Source organism: Dryas octopetala, chromosome 6 (genome assembly GCF_963921425.1).
Source record: "Dryas octopetala chromosome 6, drDryOcto1.1, whole genome shotgun sequence".
Taxonomy (NCBI): domain Eukaryota; kingdom Viridiplantae; phylum Streptophyta; class Magnoliopsida; order Rosales; family Rosaceae; genus Dryas; species Dryas octopetala.
In genome coordinates this window covers 21,858,821-21,877,856 of record NC_141371.1, presented here as the reverse complement: position 1 = coordinate 21,877,856, position 19,036 = coordinate 21,858,821, and the positions used below count along the sequence as shown (strand labels likewise).

The 19,036-nt window shown below is 37.8% G+C and overlaps 1 protein-coding gene across 1 annotated transcript in view; it reads left to right on the top strand.

Moving 5' to 3' along the window:
- DEG7 (DegP protease 7) overlaps positions 1-19,036 on the top strand; it is a 42,250-nt gene that overhangs the window by 20,290 nt on the left and 2,924 nt on the right. The window contains exons 14-22 of the mRNA XM_086246686.1: positions 1,102-1,267; positions 1,530-2,042; positions 3,100-3,282; positions 3,382-3,487; positions 15,095-15,265; positions 15,357-15,436; positions 15,532-15,759; positions 17,514-17,729; positions 17,944-18,101. Coding sequence (XP_086102812.1) covers positions 1,102-1,267; positions 1,530-2,042; positions 3,100-3,282; positions 3,382-3,487; positions 15,095-15,265; positions 15,357-15,436; positions 15,532-15,759; positions 17,514-17,729; positions 17,944-18,101 — 1,821 coding nt within the window. The remainder of the gene's footprint in view (positions 1-1,101; positions 1,268-1,529; positions 2,043-3,099; positions 3,283-3,381; positions 3,488-15,094; positions 15,266-15,356; positions 15,437-15,531; positions 15,760-17,513; positions 17,730-17,943; positions 18,102-19,036) is intronic.

Here is a 19,036-nt window from a genome sequence, read left to right as displayed (position 1 = left end):
CATTACAAATCCCATCATTTAAATCTCATCACTTTAAAGTTCTCCATGAAAACACAACCTAAAATCCTCATACCTCTTGTCACCCTTCCTCCATTGGATTTTTCTGTAACAAATCTTATTACACTAGAATCTCCTCCAATACACCACTTGGAACCTCACAATCCATATAGGATGCCAGTTCTTTCCAAAACCTTCGTCCCTCCCTTGAATTATTTACCACTCCCTTCTATTGCTTCCCTGAATTTAATTGTGGCTGAGAACTCTCCTGAAACATTGTACTGTTTATGGTGTCTTAATAAAGTCTCTTTCTGTACAAAAATAAAAAATTGAAGGGTGAATGCTCAGGGGGCTTGAGTCCGGGTTATGCCCATGGATGACCGAGCAAATTGAGAAACAACCACTGGGTTGTCCCTACAGGGACCATAGTTTGCACAATTCGCTATTACCCCATTGTATTTTATCCCTGTTCTTCCCCTTTTTCCTTACTTAAATCGTGCAAAAGACAGGTTATTCCCATAAAAATGAATGAAATTGAGCATTCTAATTAATGATGAATCTGAAACATTCTATTTTCTAATTTGGCAATCTTATAGACGTCAAAATGAGTCTCCTCAAATTCCTAGAAAACTGTCATTTCACGTTGCTGTTCCTGGCTGTGCTCCAAACGCTTAAATTATGTCAATCATCTGTGTGGATAGAAAGTTTCTTTTATTCAAATTGTAAAATAAAATTCTTTGCAAGTTTCCATAAATACCTCGTGATTTCGTATATAACCATAAACCTTCTATGGTTTTCATAGCGCAAGATTACAAATTATGAATTTTTTTGGAGTTGGGTTTGGTGTAATTATTTTTTTTCATGCTCTAGACAATTTAATCTTCACCATTGTGTCTGCTTTGGTATTTGTTTCATATATTTAATTCCAGGTTTGATCTGTGTTCTATACAGAACTTCATTGCTTTAAATTATGATGCTAAGGTTTCTTTAATTCTGATATTTTGAAGTTTGAACTTGGAAAGTAGAATGGGCCATGGGTATTTCTTTCTTTATTTCAATTTCAGTAGGCCTCTTGACATAATCTGTTATTTTAAAATGTTGCAGATATATGCTCCTTAGAGCTGGAGTTCCTCGCCATGCTATCATTAAGAAGTTTGCTGGTGAAGAAATATCACGATTTGAGGACCTAATCTCAGTTCTATGCAAGCTATCTCGAGGTGCTCGAGTGCCATTTGAGTACATAAGCTACATGGATCGTCATCGAAGGAAGGTATATGTTGATTAAATCTTACAGAATTTTCCACCAATTATCGGAATGAAATTAGTTGTCCCATCTGATGTTTTGCTAGTGTTTATACTTCAGTTGACAAATAGATAAAATTACTCTCATAGAATAGAATCCTTGGTTGATGTTATGGTATATACAAGCTGGATCTCCCTGTCCCTCTGTCTCTGTCTGTCGGTCTGTCTCTCTCTCTTCCTCTCCTTATTGTCTATTAGTTCTCTTTTGTTGACTTTTTCGATGGCTGCAGTCAGTTCTGGTCACGGTCGATCGGCATGAATGGTATGCTCCTCCAAAGATTTACACTCGTGATGACTGTACTGGTCTTTGGATTGCTAAGCCTGCTTTTGAACCTGATGCTGTTCTGCCATCATCTGGTATCAATGATCTAAGAGGTATAGGAAGCCAGACAGTTGCACCAAGTAGTGAGGCCACTTTTGTGGGACACATGCATCATGATAGCCACGAGGAGTTGACTGACGGTGTCGCTAGTATGGAAACCAGTTATGAGCATGCTTCTGAAGGAGCGCATTCTTGGGATGAGTTGGATGTTGAAACAAAGAAACGGCGAGTGAAGGAGGACTTTTCTTCTGATGGAAATGTTGTTGCTGACTGTTCCTTTCCTGAAAAATGTGAAGGCAAGCTGCAGGATCCAAGTACTATGGAGAATTCTGTTTTGAGAGATTTTCAAGGTGGCAATGTAGCAGCAGCTAATGCTTCATTAGCTGAACGTGTTATAGAGCCCACTCTTGTTATGTTTGAGGTAATTATCTTAAATATTTTCTATCATAACTATGTTATTTTTGGCATGTGAGTTTCTGCATTTTCCATGTTATTTTTCCCTAAATTAAATTGTGATGCCTTCAGTTTATTCTGTTCAAATTTTTTTTTTTGGGTATACTTCTGGTCAAATTTTTATTACAATGAAGTTAAAATTGAGTCCCTTTGGCTTTCTTTTTCATTTTCATTTTTTTGGGATTGATTCACTATCTCAAGTTAAAAACTCTTTGTAGTATGGCCTCCTCCTTCTCTCTCCTCTCCCACACACACATGCACATGGACAAAGACACAGAGTCACATGTGCCAAACTCCCTCATTCACAATGTTCCGAAAGGTGAAAGCATAACATGAGGAGGATTACAACCTGTGAGGCAAGGTGTGGGCCTCAAGGAATCAGACATTGTATGGAAATAATAAAGCCTCCTTGTACCTAGAGTCTGAGAACTGAATTGCAGGTAGCATAACCTATCAGACTATGTACCAATAAACGAATGGGTACAAGGTCAGCAACATAATGAAGGCATATATCGTGAGTCTTTCGGCTATAGAACAATCAGTGCCGTCTTGTCTGCAATCTGGGGTTCCGTGAGTTGATCGGCACCATAAACACAAAGTACATCACACCACAATGGCAAAAGTAAGCTAAGGAAATAGTATTCTTCGCTATAAGGAGGCTATTTAAATAGTACAGGAAATACTAGAAAAGTAAACTAGTTACAAGCCTACAAGTTATCTAATTTCAGCTAGTTACACATGACACAAGTATGAAAAAACAATGTATGTTGTTTCCAGCACCTGGTGTTGTGGTTTTTAGTATTTCTATGGGACAGCTTTGTTCACTGTGTTTGAACCTATGTTTATACCTTATTAATAAACTTCTGTTGTTCCTCATCCAACAGTTATACATACTTTCATGGTAGTTCTGTTAATTATGTTATCTTGGCGGGTTACTATTTTCTCTACCCGAAGAAGCTTCTTGCCTGAGCTTCTGTTGTAAGACAATCTTTAAGTCTTAAGAAGATGATCTCATATGATTGCAGGTTCATGTGCCCCCATCATGTATGCTCGATGGTGTACATTCACAACATTTTTTTGGGACTGGTGTCATTATATATCATTCTCAAAACATGGGATTGGTTGCTGTTGACAAGAACACAGTTGTGATATCTGCATCTGATGTGATGCTCTCATTCGCTGCGTATCCGATTGAAATTCCAGGGGAGGTAAATTTATAAAATGTCAGCAAACGTAGATAATCATGGTTTGATATTCTGTCTAAGCTGCCTACTTTAAATTTCATTTCACTTTAAATTTCATTTCAGGTGGTTTTTCTCCACCCTGTTCACAATTATGCTCTCATTTCATATGATCCCATGGCCCTTGGAGCTGTTGGTACCTCTGTTGTTCGTGCAGCTGAACTACTTCCTGGTATATTTGACTTCTTACATTCATTCCTCTATTCTTACCTCTCAGTTAACATGATTGCATGTGAATTAAAGACTATACGATCATATCATTTCTATTAGACTAGTTATTATAATGATCCAAATATTCTAGTTTTCTTAAGTATCCATCTTCGTTAGTTATGTAAGTAAATTGATTTTATCATTAATTAATAGAATGTCTATAACAGAACTATAGATTAACGATATTTGTAGAATGTTAATTTGGTGACAATAACAAAAATATTAGGAACCAATAACATAAGAGATGATTTGGTGACATTTTTGAATAGCAATGTGAAAGGTGTTAAGAATGTAAAGAAAAGAAAAAAAGACCATGAGAAAAATTATTTATTAAAAAAATATAGTTTTAGAAGGTTATTTTTGTTTAGGGAATGTTGTCTAGAATTCCCACCCTTACAGAAATATATATGAACTACTGGTTTGTCGACTTCCTGATTCGTTATCTTGTTCTAGTATTCTATTGTTAGAACATAAAAAAAACTGTTTGCCTACAAAGAGTTAATGATTTTACGGACAGTGATAAGCCAACAAAACTTAGCATGGTATTAGAGCGTGAGATTTTGAGTTTAAATCCTTGCAAGCACAACCTCCCAATGTACGTTGAATTCCACGCGTTGGGCTCTCTAGTGGTGGGGAGAGGATCACATTTGATGAGTGTTTGAATATAAAAATTATAGCCGGACCACATATTAATTGATTAAAATAAACCAACCGTTGTAAACCAACTAAAGCATTTTCGGTCCAAAGAGAAGTGCCAATGGAAGTTTATGAGTTGGTTATTCAAATAAATAAATAAATCAAGAGTCACTCTAGATTAATGTCAAGTTCTATTAAGAGTATTTATAGAGAGTCTAGTGTTATTAAGGGTCTATTTTTTGAGTAAGAAGAGTAGTGTTAATGTCAAAGTAATTAATATTAATGAGTCTTTTCATATTTCTAATATTTGATGAGTCTTAATTTTTTTGTTTGTCTTTTGTTATTTTTAGGAGTCTTTGGGAGATGTATTTAAAGTCAATAAATAAGGCTATTTTCTGTACTCCAAATCAGATTTTGAGTGAATGAAAGTTAATTGTGTTGGAGGCTTCGTGCCTTGAGATCTCCTCCTTCATTCTGTTCTCCCTATTAATCTCTCTTTCATTTCTCTAAACTTCTAACAGCCATAAACCCTCTGTCCCCTGTACATATTCTATTACTTAAACTCTCTATCATTCTAAGCCCACCATAAGCCTAGGTAACACCTACCTTGGGTTGTCCTACGTCATATTGTTATCAGAGTAAAAAATCCTCTCTATGTTCTCATTTTTTAAACACAATGGTTACAAACGGAGAACTTTCATCTAAAGTTGAAGCTTTGTCTCAAAATTGTGAGGGCAACAACAAGGCACTCAGTGAGTTAAATATGCTGGAAAATATGATTAGAGACGGTACAAATGGAGGTTGAAAAAAGACAAGCATTGATTCGTCATCTTCAGGCCCTATGCAAGAGCTAAGATCAGTTGGTGGAGGAAAAGTGTGAAATTGGTTGTTTCTTAGTTTTGTGGGGATAGCAATCTTGAAGTATTCCTCGATTGGCTACATGGCTTGGAGAGTTTCTTTAGGTGGAATCACGTTGGCAGAGGAGCGAAAGGCTTTTTTTGCAGAGACTAAATTAAAGGCAACGGAAAGAGTTTGGTGGCAAAATACCAACAATCTCACTATGCAGTCATTAGAACTTGGGAAGGCAAGAAGATGGCTACGACTCACTTATTCATACCAATTAATTACATGCAACAAGCTCACCTACAATTCATAGTTGGTGCAAGGTAGTCTTTCCGTTGAGCAGAATACACCTACTAATTCTTTAGCTTGGCCACAAAATCCGATTTTCCATGGAAAGAAGACGTCTTGGTATCATGTACAGCAAAAGATTATATCCTCACTTCACTTCTGGTTCAGCAGCAAGTTGTTTTAGACCATGAATGATGATTTCCAGATTACTTATTAAATGGAAGAAGAGCATAAAAAGGAAGCTTCAGTGAGAGTTTCATTAGAAGACAATATCAGGCCAAATGCAAGCAAAGGAAAATCAATTGACAAATCTTATGATGTTGTATTTGCTTCTGCTACCGGCAAAGCCAGCTGATGGCAGTACTGCATCTTCTACCAATCATTTGTTGAGTTCTACTTCAAGGATTGTGCAAACTAATGTCGGCTCTAGCTCTAAAACTAAAGTGAAATGCTGGCCATTTAATGGTTTTGGACATTTTCCAGCACAATGTTCAAATCGATTGGTGGCTTTTGCAGATAAAGAAGCTCTTATTGCATCTGCCAACCCTGTATAGAAAGCGTAGGAAATTTTTTTGTTGGAAGCTAAACAAGAAAATGATGATGACAAGCTTTCTCTTAGTGGTGACCCATGTTGCACGGTTATTGATATGGGTACAGGTAGACAATACGATACGGGGATACACCAAACCTCTAAAATCTAGGATACAAGATACTGAATATAAATAAGATATATATGTACTTAAAAACTAATTGGCATAAATTCAATTTAGACACATAACTATATAAGCTATTTCAACGGGGTTCATGAATTTTAAAATATTTTAAATATATACCCGATCTATTATTTAAATTGAAAAATGAATTTCTGCCATTAATTCGTTGAGAGATCAGTTAAATGACAGCTTGGCTTTTGCTGACCGGGATTATTTGGCGACGTGGCGCTATCTTAGCAAACATTTCCCGCCAAATGAGCGACATGAGCCCATAATTTAATAATAATAGAGAGAGTTTGTGGGCCCGTGTTAGGGGTTAGGTGGACCCGTGTCGCTCATTTCCCGCCAAAATGAGCGACACAGGTCCACTTAACCCTTGACACGGGTCCACAAACTCATCATCTTTTTCTTGCTCGTTGAACACAAGTGAGGGATTTATATTTGAAATTAGGGGAAAACGTGATGTTTTTGAGAGACTAAATGGTCAGGAGAGCGTCTAACGAGCGGGAAAAAGGTGATGGGTGTGTGGGCTCGTGTCAAGTGGATATGTGTTTCTCATTTGGTGGGAAATGTATACTGAGTTGGTGCCACGTTGCCAATTAATCCCCGTTAGCAAAAGCCAAGCTGACATTTAACTAATTTCTCAATAAATTGATAGAGGAAATTTCATTTTTCAATTTACATAATAAATCAGGTGTATATTTGAAATATTTGAAAGTTCGTGGACCCCGTTGAAATAACATATCTAGTTATGTGTCTAAATTGAATTTATACCAAACTAATTTAAATTACATATAACACCTTATACCCACTAGCCAAACGAAGAGAAGCTAATACCCAATACCAAATAGTCAATAATCCACTACGATAATGCTCAATACCCAAAAAGAAAGATTAAAGAAGCAATCTTCATTCTTCACATAGCAGACACCTACGAAAGAAAATGGAAAAAATAGAGAAAGAGGCAGAGGAGAGAAATAGCGCCTAGCTGAAAACCCTGTTTGTTGAAGGGGTCTGATCGCAAGGGGTAAGGAGGTGAGCCTTACTCTTCCCTTTTCTTTTCCTTCCTTTTCTCTGTAGTGAAAAACACCTTCCAGCCTTGTCTTAGATGTATTCTAGAGTTAGAATAATTAGCACACAATATATAGCAGCAAAAGTAAACACAAAGAACACCAAGATTTGTTCTTGAGGTTCGGCTAACTTTGCCTACGTCCCCGTGTGATCCTTTGAGAATCACAGTTGCACTATGATTAGAAAAGAGTTACAAGAGTGTGTTGAAATAACCCTAGAATTAACCCAATCCGCAGCCACTTCTTCTCTCTCCCTGATCACGAAACCTCTCTCCCTGTTTCTGGTGCTCTATCTACTTTTTCTAGCCTTGCAACAACCTATTTATAAGCTTATAGGCTGCGGCATACAATAGGTTACAGCTGGGAAATCCTTTTCCTAGTATAATTAGGTAATAGGCCTAATTACTAATTCTAACCTTGTACACTTAGGAAAACTTAGAACTTTCTTCCTCAACTAGGAAAACCTTGCGCAAGCTTTTTAGCATTCCTAAGAAAACTGTACTCAACTAGGAATTATCTAAAACAGCTACTTTCCTATTTTAATCAATTTCTAGAAATATTCCGGCGAGCCAAACACAACAATCTCCACCTTGGTGAGTCGGAAACAAAGCTACGAATGTTGATCCTTCGAGATATTCTACCAGTCTTGAAGTAACCCCGAAACAATCCTCCAAGAACCCTTCACCTTGGCAAAAACTTCTTGCCTCAATGCACCTTAAGTGAGAAGGTGCTCCACCTCAACCTTTAACAAGTAACAAGATTGATCAAGCTCAAGCAATGCTTGAACTTTTCTGTCGGCACTGGCTTTGTAAGAAAATCTGCAGCGTTGTCGCTTGTGTGCTCCTTTTCTATACAAATCTCCTTTGAATCCACCCAATCTTTGATCCTGTGGTACCTCACATCAATGTGTTTAGATCTTCCATGAAAAACTTGGTTCTTTGTCAAATAAATGGCACTTTGGCTATCACATTTAATTTTCACAGACTCTTGAGTGATTCCCATTTGGTTTGCCAAACCACTGAGCCAAATAGCTTCCTTTCCAGCTTCAGCCAAAGCAATGTACTCTGCTTCTGTAGTTGATAAAGCTGTAATTGGTTGCAATAGAGCTCTCCAATTGATTGGTCCACCTGCACATGTAAACACGTAGCCCGTTGTAGACCTACTCTTGTCCAAATCTCCTGCATAGTCCGCATCCACGTACCCCAACACACTTGTTTCTTCTTTTTGCTTCTCAAACAAAATACCATGACTCTTTGTACCATTTAAGTATCGAAAAATCCACTTGATTGCAGCCCAATGTTGCTTTCCTGGCTTTGACATATACTTGGATACTACACTTATTGCTTGAGCTAGGTCAGGCCGTGTGCAAACCATTGCATACATAAGGCAACCCACGGCACTAGCATAGGGCACCTTCTTCATCTCTTCAATTTCTTCTTCAGATTTAGGACACTGCTGCCCACTTATCTTAAAATGAGCTGCCAAAGGTGTAGAGACCGCCTTTGCGTCTTGCATGTTGAATTTTTCCAGGATTTTCTGAATATACTTGGCTTGTGACAGCCGAATCTGATTTGCAGCTCTATCCCTTTTAACTTCCATGCCAAGGATCTTTTGTGCAGCCTCTAGATCCTTCATGTCGAATTCCTTACTCAACATAACCTTCAAGTCTTCAATTCTTGACTTGTCTTGACAAGCTATTAACATGTCATCCACATATAGCAATAGCAATATGATAACCCCATCTTTGGATACATGAGAATACACACAACAATCAAATAAGCACCTTCTAAAATTAATTTTCAGCATATAAGAATCAAACCTCTTGTACCATTGCCTTGGAGATTGCTTCAAACCATACAAAGACTTCCTAAGCCTGCAAACTAGATCTTCTTTTTCAGTCTCAACAAAGCCTTCTGGTTGAGCCATGTAAATTGTCTCCTCTAGATTCCCATGAAGAAAAGCCGTCTTCACATCCATTTGCTTAATTTCCATGTCATGCTGAACTGCCATTGCTAAGAGCAATCTTATTGAAGTATGCTTAATCACTGGTGAAAAAATCTCATCATAATCGATTCCTTCCTTTTGTAAGTACCCTTTGGCCATGAGTCTTGTTTTAAACCTCACGGCCTCTAGCTCATGTATCCCATCTTTCTTCCTAAACACCCACTTGCATCCAACTAGCTTTCAATCTTTGGATTTAGGAACCAGTTCCCAGACAGAGTTCTTATACAGAGACTCCATCTCTTCTGACATAGCACCTATCCAACTTTCCCGTTGTTCACTTGCTATAGCTTCTTGATACGTAGTTGGATCTCCTTGACTAATGTTTAGAGCATAATTAACCTCTTCCGTTTCAAAACCATATTTCTGTGGTGGTTTTGTAACCCTCTTAGGTTTGTCAAGTGCTATGCTCCTTTGAAATCCAGGTGGTACTTGAGTAGATGCTTGAACTCGTGGGGATGGATTGCTGATTGGGGAGTGCACAATCTGCTCCACCGGATTTCTAATTGATGAGTGATGCTGCTGCTCTTCTTCTTCCTCATCACCATAACCACCTTCTTCTTGCTCAATTGGCTCCACCCGAGCTTGAATGTCTTCATCAACGACCGATTTGGTGAGAGATACTTCAGTTGCTTCTGTTTCAGCATCAAACAATTTCCCATCTGTCTTGTTCTCTTCTTTATTTAGAGACATAGTTTTCTCATCAAAAACAACATCTCGGCTGATTATTTTCTTGTTAGCGATAATATCCCAAAGCTTGAAACCCTTCACTTCTTTCTCAAACCCCAAGAATATACAATTTGTAGACTTTGGCTTGAGTTTTGATCTCTCATCGCTTGGAATATGAGCATAGGCGCTACAGCCAAATACCCTAAGATTAGAGTAATTCACTTGCTTTTCAGACCACACCTCTTCTACACACTTAAATTTGAGAACCCTTGATGGCGACCGGTTAATCAAGTAACTTGCATGATTAACAGCTTCAGCCCAAAAACTATCAGGCAAACCCGCATGAAACCTCATGCTTCTTTCTCTCTCCATGAGAGTTCTGTTCATCCTTTCAGCAGCCCTGTTTTGTTGCGGAGTCTTCTTAACTGTGAAGTGTCTTGTAATACCTTCTTCTTTGCAAAAACTTATAAATGCATCGCTCTTGTATTCACCTCCATTGTCGCTTCTCATGTACTTGATCTTTCTTCCTGTTTGGTTTTCAACTTCAACTTTCCACTCCTTGAACTTAGTGAAAACTTCAGATTTCTCCCTCATGAAATAGACCCAAACCTTCCTAGAAAAATCATCCATGAAAGTAACAAAATACCTGGATCCCCCTTTCGATCTTGTAGGAGCCGGACCCCACACATCCGAGTGAATATAATTGAGTACTCCTTTGCTCTTGCTATCTGACTTTGTAAACTTGAAAGAAACCCTACCTTGCTTTCCGAGAACACAATACTTGCAGAATTCTAGCTTACAATAATTCGCACCGTCTAGAAGACCCTTGTGCAATTCTTGCAAACCCCTCTCACTGATATGCCCTAGTCGATGATGCCAAAACTCAGTTTTATCTTCCGCATTCTTCTTTATGGAGATAGCTGCTCCACCTGTTATTGTAGTTCCCATGAGCCTGTAAAGATTATTCTGTTGAATGTCGGCCTTCATTACCACAAGTGACCCTTTGATTATCTTGAGTCTCCCACCTTCAGAACAGAAACTAAATCCAGCCTTGTCTAAGGTTCCCAAAGAAATCAAATTCTTCCTTAGCCTAGGAATGTATCTGACATTCCCCAAAGTCCTTATTATTCCATCATGCATTCGGATCTTAATAGTGCCAATCCCAATTATAGGACATGATGAATCATCTCCCATTAACTCATCTCCGCAGCTGCTGTCCTTGTAAGTGTCGAACCATTCCTTTATTGCACACATATAGAATGTGCACCCGGTATCCAAAATCCAACTTGTGAAAGCCTTAGCGCCTGATGTGACCAAAAGTAACTCTCCATCACTCTCTTCTTTGGTGATTGTACTAGCTGAACCTGAGTCTCTTTCCATATTAGCTTTCCTATCTTTCCAAATCTTGCAGTTCTTCTTCCAATGATCCATCGAACCGCACACGAAGCAACCTTCTTTTGGTTTTCCCTTGGATTTTGATCTACCTTTGTTGCTGTTTTTCTCTCCCTTCTTGTTCGACCGACCCCTCTCATTGCCTTTGGCATAAAACCCTTGTGTCTGAGAGCCATCGGTTAAGTCATCTAGCTTGGAATATGACTGAAGAGCTTGCACAACATCATCAAGCTTCAGAGTCTCCTTTCCAAACATTAGGGTTGTTCGGAAGTGCTTGAATGATGGTGGTAGAGATCGCAGCAATATGATCGCCTTGTCATCATCTTTATAGACTTCTTCTACCTTGGTGAGATTTGCTAAGCAATTTTGAAATTTGCATATATGATCAGCTACATCTCCACCTTCTTCTAGTCGAAGTCCGAACAGTTCATCCTTTAGAAAGAGCTTATTAGACACAGTTTTGCCCATATAAACACTCTCCAACTTTTCCCAAGCTTCTTTTGCTGTCATTGCCTCTGTGATGTGAGATCTCACTGATCTTGTGAGATGAATCTCAATTGAACTCTTGGCCTTCTTGAGAATCTTGTTCCATAGACTTTCTTGCGTAGTTGCACGCCTCGCATCAATTAACGCATCATCAAGATCCTGCTGAACCAAAACGTTCCTCATCATTCGTTGCCAATTGGTAAAATCCTCCTTGCCATCATATGGCTTCAAAGCAGGCCTTATATCCCCTAAGTCCATGCTTCGATTACCTCCTCTAGACATCGCGGACACCTATGAGCCAACCTGGCTCTGATACCAATTGTAGTGAAAAACACCTTCCAGCCTTGTCTTAGATGTATTATAGAGTTAGAATAATTAGCACACAATATATAGCAGCAAAAGTAAACACAAAGAACACCAAGATTTGTTCTCGAGGTTCGGCTAACTTTGCCTACGTCCCCGTGTGATCCTTTGAGAATCACAGCTGCACTATGATTAGAAAAGAGTTACAAGAGTGTGTTGAAATAACCCTAGAACTAACCCAACCCGCAGCCACTTCTTCTCTCTCCCTGATCACGAAACCTCTCTCCCTGTTTTTGGTGCTCTATCTACTTTTTCTAGCCTTGCAGCAGCCTATTTATAAGCTTATAGGCTGCGGCATACAATAGGTTACAGCTGGGAAATCCTTTTCCTAGTAGAATTAGGTAATAGGCCTAATTACTCATTCTAACCTTGTACACTTAGGAAAACTTAGAACTTCCTTCCTCAACTAGGAAAACCTTGCGGAAGCTTTTTAGCATTCCTAAGAAAACTGTACTCAACTAGGAATTATCTAAAACAGCTACTTTCCTATTTTAATCAATTTCCAGAAATATTCCGGCGAGCCAAACACAACATTCTCTTCTTTCTTAACTTCTGATTTTTCTATTTTACTCAAAAACAGACCCTGTTTCAATATAAATTGCAAAACAACGCCAAACTTATCCTGGCCGTATCCTCGCATATCCCCACCCCACTCGACAGTCAAACTTTCCAAAAAGTCAACGGATACTTCAAAACCTGTATCCGTATTTGTATTGAATACTTCAAATTTCAAAATTCAGGCGTATCCATGCTCTAGAGGTGAGGACGAGCAACAACCATGTTTTTTTTTTACATCCTCCTCACTACGCAAGTGGAACATAAAGAGGAAGATTGGTGTAGGAGCAAATTTTCCAAACGTGTTCGATGTAATAATCAATTATGCACCATGGTTATAGATGGCAGAAGTTTCTCTAATGTTATTCCCGAGGATGCTGTTCTCAAGCTTGGGTTTCCCAATGAACCACATCCGAATCCGTACAAAGTGGCATGGGTAAATGATACTAATCTCAAAGTCCATGAACGTTGCTTGGTGTCCTAGTCTATTGGAGGATTAGTTGACACTGTGAAATGTGATGTGCTATCCATGAAAGCGTCATATTTTATTGGGCAGACCTTGGTTATTTGATAAGAAGGTGCAACATTGTGGTGGCTATAATAATACGTATTCCTTTACAAATGGGAGTTATGAATTTAAGTTTGTGCCTACAAAAGTCTTGCAACACATAAAGCTCAAGAGGACAGCAGACACTTTCCTCCTTAAACACATTGAAGTTGATGATTCTATAATTGCTCCAACCCCATACTTGACCCAGTTGAGGTCCTTTCGGAGGGGGAGAAATAATGAGGTACCTACAGCTTGGTTAGAAAAGGAGTGTCCTCTTTGGAAGCACATGACGAAGCTCATTGGCCCAATTCTAAAACTAAAGCATTTTGGTCCAAAGAGAAGTACCCATGGTATTTTATAGACTTTTGTGGACTTTTAGCTATGAATTATAAGAGAAAAAAGTCATTATTTCTCTCAATCCCTCCAAAGACTTTTGTTGACTTTCATAAGAGAAAAAATAAAATGAGCAGACCTCCCTCTCTCTCTCTCTCTCTCTCTCTCTTCTTCTCCTCGTCTTTTCTCTTTTCTCGGAGCTTGCTGGGCTCTCTTCTTCTCCTTGTCTTTTCTCTTCTCTTGGAGCTTGCTGGGTTTTCCCTTAACACATCACACGCACATCACAACACAACACACGCACACACGCACACACACTGCACCCACCACACATAATATTGATTATTTATTTTTTAAAAAAGTAAATATATCTATACACAAATATAAATAAAAATGAATATATATAAACATAAACATAAACATAAAACTAAAACTAAAACTAAAATAAGTATAATTGTAATTAATTTTAGCTAATTAACATAATTTTATCTTACAAAATCTAGGTTATTGGAAGATGAAAAATAGAGAAATTGGGTGGTCTTTTTGGTGAGGGGCGTAGAGGACAAGATTTGAACCAACATGCTTGAAAATTAGAAAAAAAATTTCAAACTAGTAGAATACAAAGATAAGATCTAGGAAAATAGAAAAAATTGTAGCGCAAATGAGCGTATGTGGTATATAAAAAGGAGAGATTATAAGAAAAAAATTTGTTTTTGACATCTTTCTTGTACTTCATAGCAACAATATAATTTATTATAAGTCATTGAAAGTCTATCAATCTCTATGAAAGTTTTTTATATCCAACTCTATGCAAGTCTATAAAAGTCCATGAAAGTCGATCATAATTTTGTAAAGTCTATAAAAGTCTATGAAAGTCTTATGAATTCCATAAAAATCTGTCACTTAAAAAAAGTCTTTAAAAGTCATGATTGAATACACTCCCCTAAGAGTCGGTTATTAAAAATGCATAATTAAATAAATTAAGTCACTCTAGAGTTAATGTCAAGTCTTATGAAGAGTATTTATTTGAGTCTAGTGTTATAAGAATGTATTGATTTGGATACTCAAGAGTCTAGTCTTAATATCAAGTTTTGTTTTGTGAATTAATGAGTGTTCATATTTCTAATATTTAATAATTCTTTTAAGTATTTTAGCAAGTATTTTGGTATTTTTAGGATTCTTTTGGAGATGTATTTGAAGACTATTAATATGGCTATTTTCTGTAAACCAAATCAGGTTTTGAGTGAATGAAAATTTAGTGTGTTGAAGGCTTGGTGCCTTGAGATCTTCTCCTTACTTCCGTCTCTTTTCTCCTCCCTATTTTACTCCATCTCTCTTATTTCTCTAAACTTCCAGCAGCCATAAACCCTCATTATTCCCTGTACATATTCTATTTCTTAAATCTTCTATCATTCTAATCCCACCATAAGCCTAGGAAGCGCTCTTTTGCGTGCTTGCACTAATACATACAAGTTTTTGCTCTTTCTGTACTCAATTTAGGGTTTTTTTGTTTTGGTGGTTCCGTCGTTTTTAAAGGTGCATAAAGTTGTGGTTTGGATTGTTGTATAGATATCCTTGCAATATTTTGAAGTTTTGAGACTTTGATAGTTTAATTAATTTCTAGTCTACCAAGTCTTCAAGCAAATTTACTTATAAAACACTCTTTGAGGCAGAGCCTGCATTAGGTCGTGGGGATTCTGTGTATCTTGTGGGGTTAAGTAGAAGCCTGCAAGCAACATCTAGGAAGTCCATTGTGACCAATCCATGCGCTGCATTAAATATTGGCTCAGCTGATTGCCCACGGTATAGAGCAACCAATATGGAAGTCATCGAGCTTGATACTGGTAATTGGAGTTTCCATTGCTTAAGCTAATTCTTAATTTTCCAATTGTTGATTTAATTCATTTTCTGTATTTTATGTTATTCTGTATTCAGATTTTGGCAGTACATTTTCTGGTGTGCTAACTGATGAGCATGGAAGGGTCCGAGCTATCTGGGGTAGCTTTTCAACTCAGGTTTATACGTCTCCCCTCAGAAAAAAAAAAATAAAAATCAGGTATCTCCTTTAACATTGGTTTATCTGATTTTCATTATTGATTTGCATTCGCAGCTGAAATTCGGTTGCAGTAGCTCTGAAGATCATCAATTTGTTAGAGGTATCCCTATTTATACGATCAGCCAAGTCCTTGAAAAAATCATTTGTGGTGCTCAAGGTCTTCCTCTTCTCGTAAATCGAGTCAAAAGGCCAATGCCTCTGGTTAGAATTTTAGAGGTTGAACTATATCCTACATTGCTTTCAAAAGCCAGGAGTTTTGGACTAAGTGATGATTGGGTTCAAGTACGTCTTCTTCTCGATACTAAATATTTCTTCTAACTACATCTATGAGTTGTACCCATTCTTCTTTTCCTTCAGCCTGTGAAATTGTTATTGTATATGTGGTAGATGAATTGGTATATTCATAAATTAAAATATTAAAGACAACTTTATATACACACGCTGCGTCATTGTTGAGTTAACAGTTACTGCTACTGCATTACATTGATGGCCACCTATCGCTGTATTATTTTTTCATTGTAGTGGCTCCTTTGTATCCCTAATAAAAGTTATAAATCCTAAATCATAAACCTATAATTCTCCTAAGCCATGCTAAAAGATACTCTCACATCCAAATAAACCTTGATAACCCAAGAAACCCCATTGTAATTGCACTTTTTGGTGTCGCTACATCAACACTAACCAAAAAAATGCCATTGTAACTGCAATTTTTCGTTTCACTACCTTACGCCTTTGTTTTTTTTCAATAAAAGTTTCTGTCAAAGTGTTCTAAGCTATAAAAAAGTTTGCCCAAAGATTTTGGTACCTGTAGTTTGGGCCAAGTTCTACTAAGATTGAGATAATTGGCCCAAACTACAGATACCAAAACCATAACCATAATTTAGTCAAGAAGTTTTGATTATGGTGTTCATATGTTAGATATGTTAGATAGAACTCATGTACTAAAGAGAATTAAGAATATCATAGATGAATAGTATACCAAGTAAATGAATTATATTTTCTTCTTTTCAAGGATGAATGACCAACAAAAAAAAAAAATAGAGAAAAGTTGCTTGGATACTTGCAAATAGTAGACTTGCAATTGAAGGAAGAATAGGGGAGATCTGCATCATTGCACCACCTCCGGCAGCGACCTTACACACCGGCGACGGCTCACCCTCCCTCTCTCTTCATTTCTCCTTCGTTTCTTCCTCTCTGTCTCTCTGTCTTCTCTCTATCTCTGTCTCTCTGTCACTTTCTCTCTATCTTTTCTTCTCTCTCTCTCTTCACTGTATCCATCGTCGGAGTAGTGAGGGAGGTTGCCAGTCTCCAGGAAGTGGTGGAGTAGGCTGGGTGGGGGGGTGGGACGGGCTGGAGTTGGGTGAGGGAAGGTGCGATGAGGCTGGGTTGGTGCGACGGTGTTGGGGTTGGGGTTGGTTGGGAGGGGGGGTTGAGACGTGGCCGGGGCTAGGTTGGGGGGGGGGGGGGGGGGCGTGACGGGGCTGGGTGGGGCCCCGATGGGAAGGTGTTGGGACGGTCTGGGTGGGGAAGGGGGAGGTGGTGGAGTGGGTTGGGTGGGGAGGAGGGGGCTGGTGGGGCTGGGCTTGGTGGGGGAAGGGGGTGCTGGTTTTTTTTTTTTGTCTTATTTTTTTTTTTTTTTTCAGTTTTCCGTTTTTTATTTGTTTTTAAAATATATGAGTGAATTGTCAAATTTGTCTCATAAAAATTGGTCATGTGCATGACACATGATCTATTTTTAACAGAATTCTTAACAGAGTTGACGGATTGTACCACAATAACACAAACCCTAAATATATGTCTTACATTAACACAAACTCAAATGTGTGTCTTAAAATAGGATTAACCCCAAAGAATGTGTCCTTTTTGAAAAAATTTCCCTTTGCATTTTGATCCATGATTTTGGTTGTGGAACTTTCTTTTAGTTTCTGTTTATTGCTTTTGTAGATGTGTAATAGTTTCTTAGACTTTGAGAATCAAAGCTCCTTGAAAGACTGCCATTATCGATGTCCACGATTAATCATTTGTTCTTGTTGTAGGCTCTTGTTAAGAAAGATCCAATTAGACGACAGGTTTTACGTGTGAAAGGATGTTTAGCTGGATCTAAAGCTGAAAATCTGTTAGAACAAGCAGACATGGTCTTGGCTATCAATAAGGAGCCAGTTACATGCTTCCGTGATGTTGAAAATGTCTGCCAAGCATTAGACAAAAATGAAAATAATGATGGCAAGCTTAACATGACCATTTTTAGACAGGTAAAGAGAATTTGTACTTAGATTTCTTTTTCAGTCATTTCAAAATGTTTCCTCTTCGGGTTAGGGGAGGGGTTGGAAGAGTATTTCTGCTATTATATGTCTGTTATGTTATTTTTATTATTTTGTATGGTTCTTTTGTTTTTTATTTGTTTCTCTTTTAAATTACCAGGCTGAGCTATACATTCTTTAAAGTTTGATCTGCATGGTTTTTCAGGGACGTGAAATTGATCTTCTTGTGGGAACAGATGTTAGGGATGGGAGTGGCACTACTCGTGCAATAAATTGGTGTGGATGTATCGTTCAGGATCCTCATCCAGCAGTGCGTGCTCTCGGATTTCTTCCAGAAGAAGGTCACGGTGTATATGTGGCAAGGTAAGAATTTTTCTTTGAGTTGTGAACAGTGTTCAAAATATCGGCCGACAACCTGAAATGTCGCTTTTTGGAGTCAGCGACACCGATAGAGGGGTGAAGCAAAATATTCACCCGTATGTCCGATATTTTGCCGATATCGGCATATCGGAAATTCCTGATATTATGCCGGCATTCACCAAAATTCAGAGGAAAAAAATTGAAAAACAAAAGGGAAGAATGAGAAGTTAAGCCAAATTAACAATCAATTTCCTTACCCATGTACTAATTATGAACCTTTATCAAAGAATTAACATTAGAATATCAAAACCCAATATAAAAGGAATCCCATCTACCATTCAACCCCAAAATGACTGAAAAAATGATTGAATACCAATAGCTTTATGAGAGTTTTGGCACCCACACTTTGTTTGAGTAGGAACATCAATCAGCAGCTGTCTACTGTGTGATTTATCGCACTCTCTGTCTCGCACTATGTCTCTCTCTCTCTCCCTTGCGTCTGGTTGATCTGTGCTCAAGAAGACTGTTTATCTGCTCTGTTTGTTTGAACGGGCTAAACAAATTATACTAGGTCTGGTTTGGGCTGATTTATATGGGTTTGGGCTTAGGATCTCATTATACTGATTTATATGGGTGTTGGCTAGGTATACTGATTTATACGGGCAAAACAAGTATTGGGTTTGGGTTCAAACTTTTACCACAAATATTGGGTTTAAAATAATATTAGGAGTTTGGGCTCTAAATTTACTAGTTTTTTTAGGAATTTTTTTTATCTAAACTTGTCACTTATGTGTATTATATCCCCTATATACATATTATATAGTTATCATATAGACTCTAATTTATGAGACTTGTATGTTTAATTCATGCAATGATGATTGATTTAACATTTTTAGAAGTTTCATTTAAAAATTATGTGTTTTGAAGCCAATATTTGT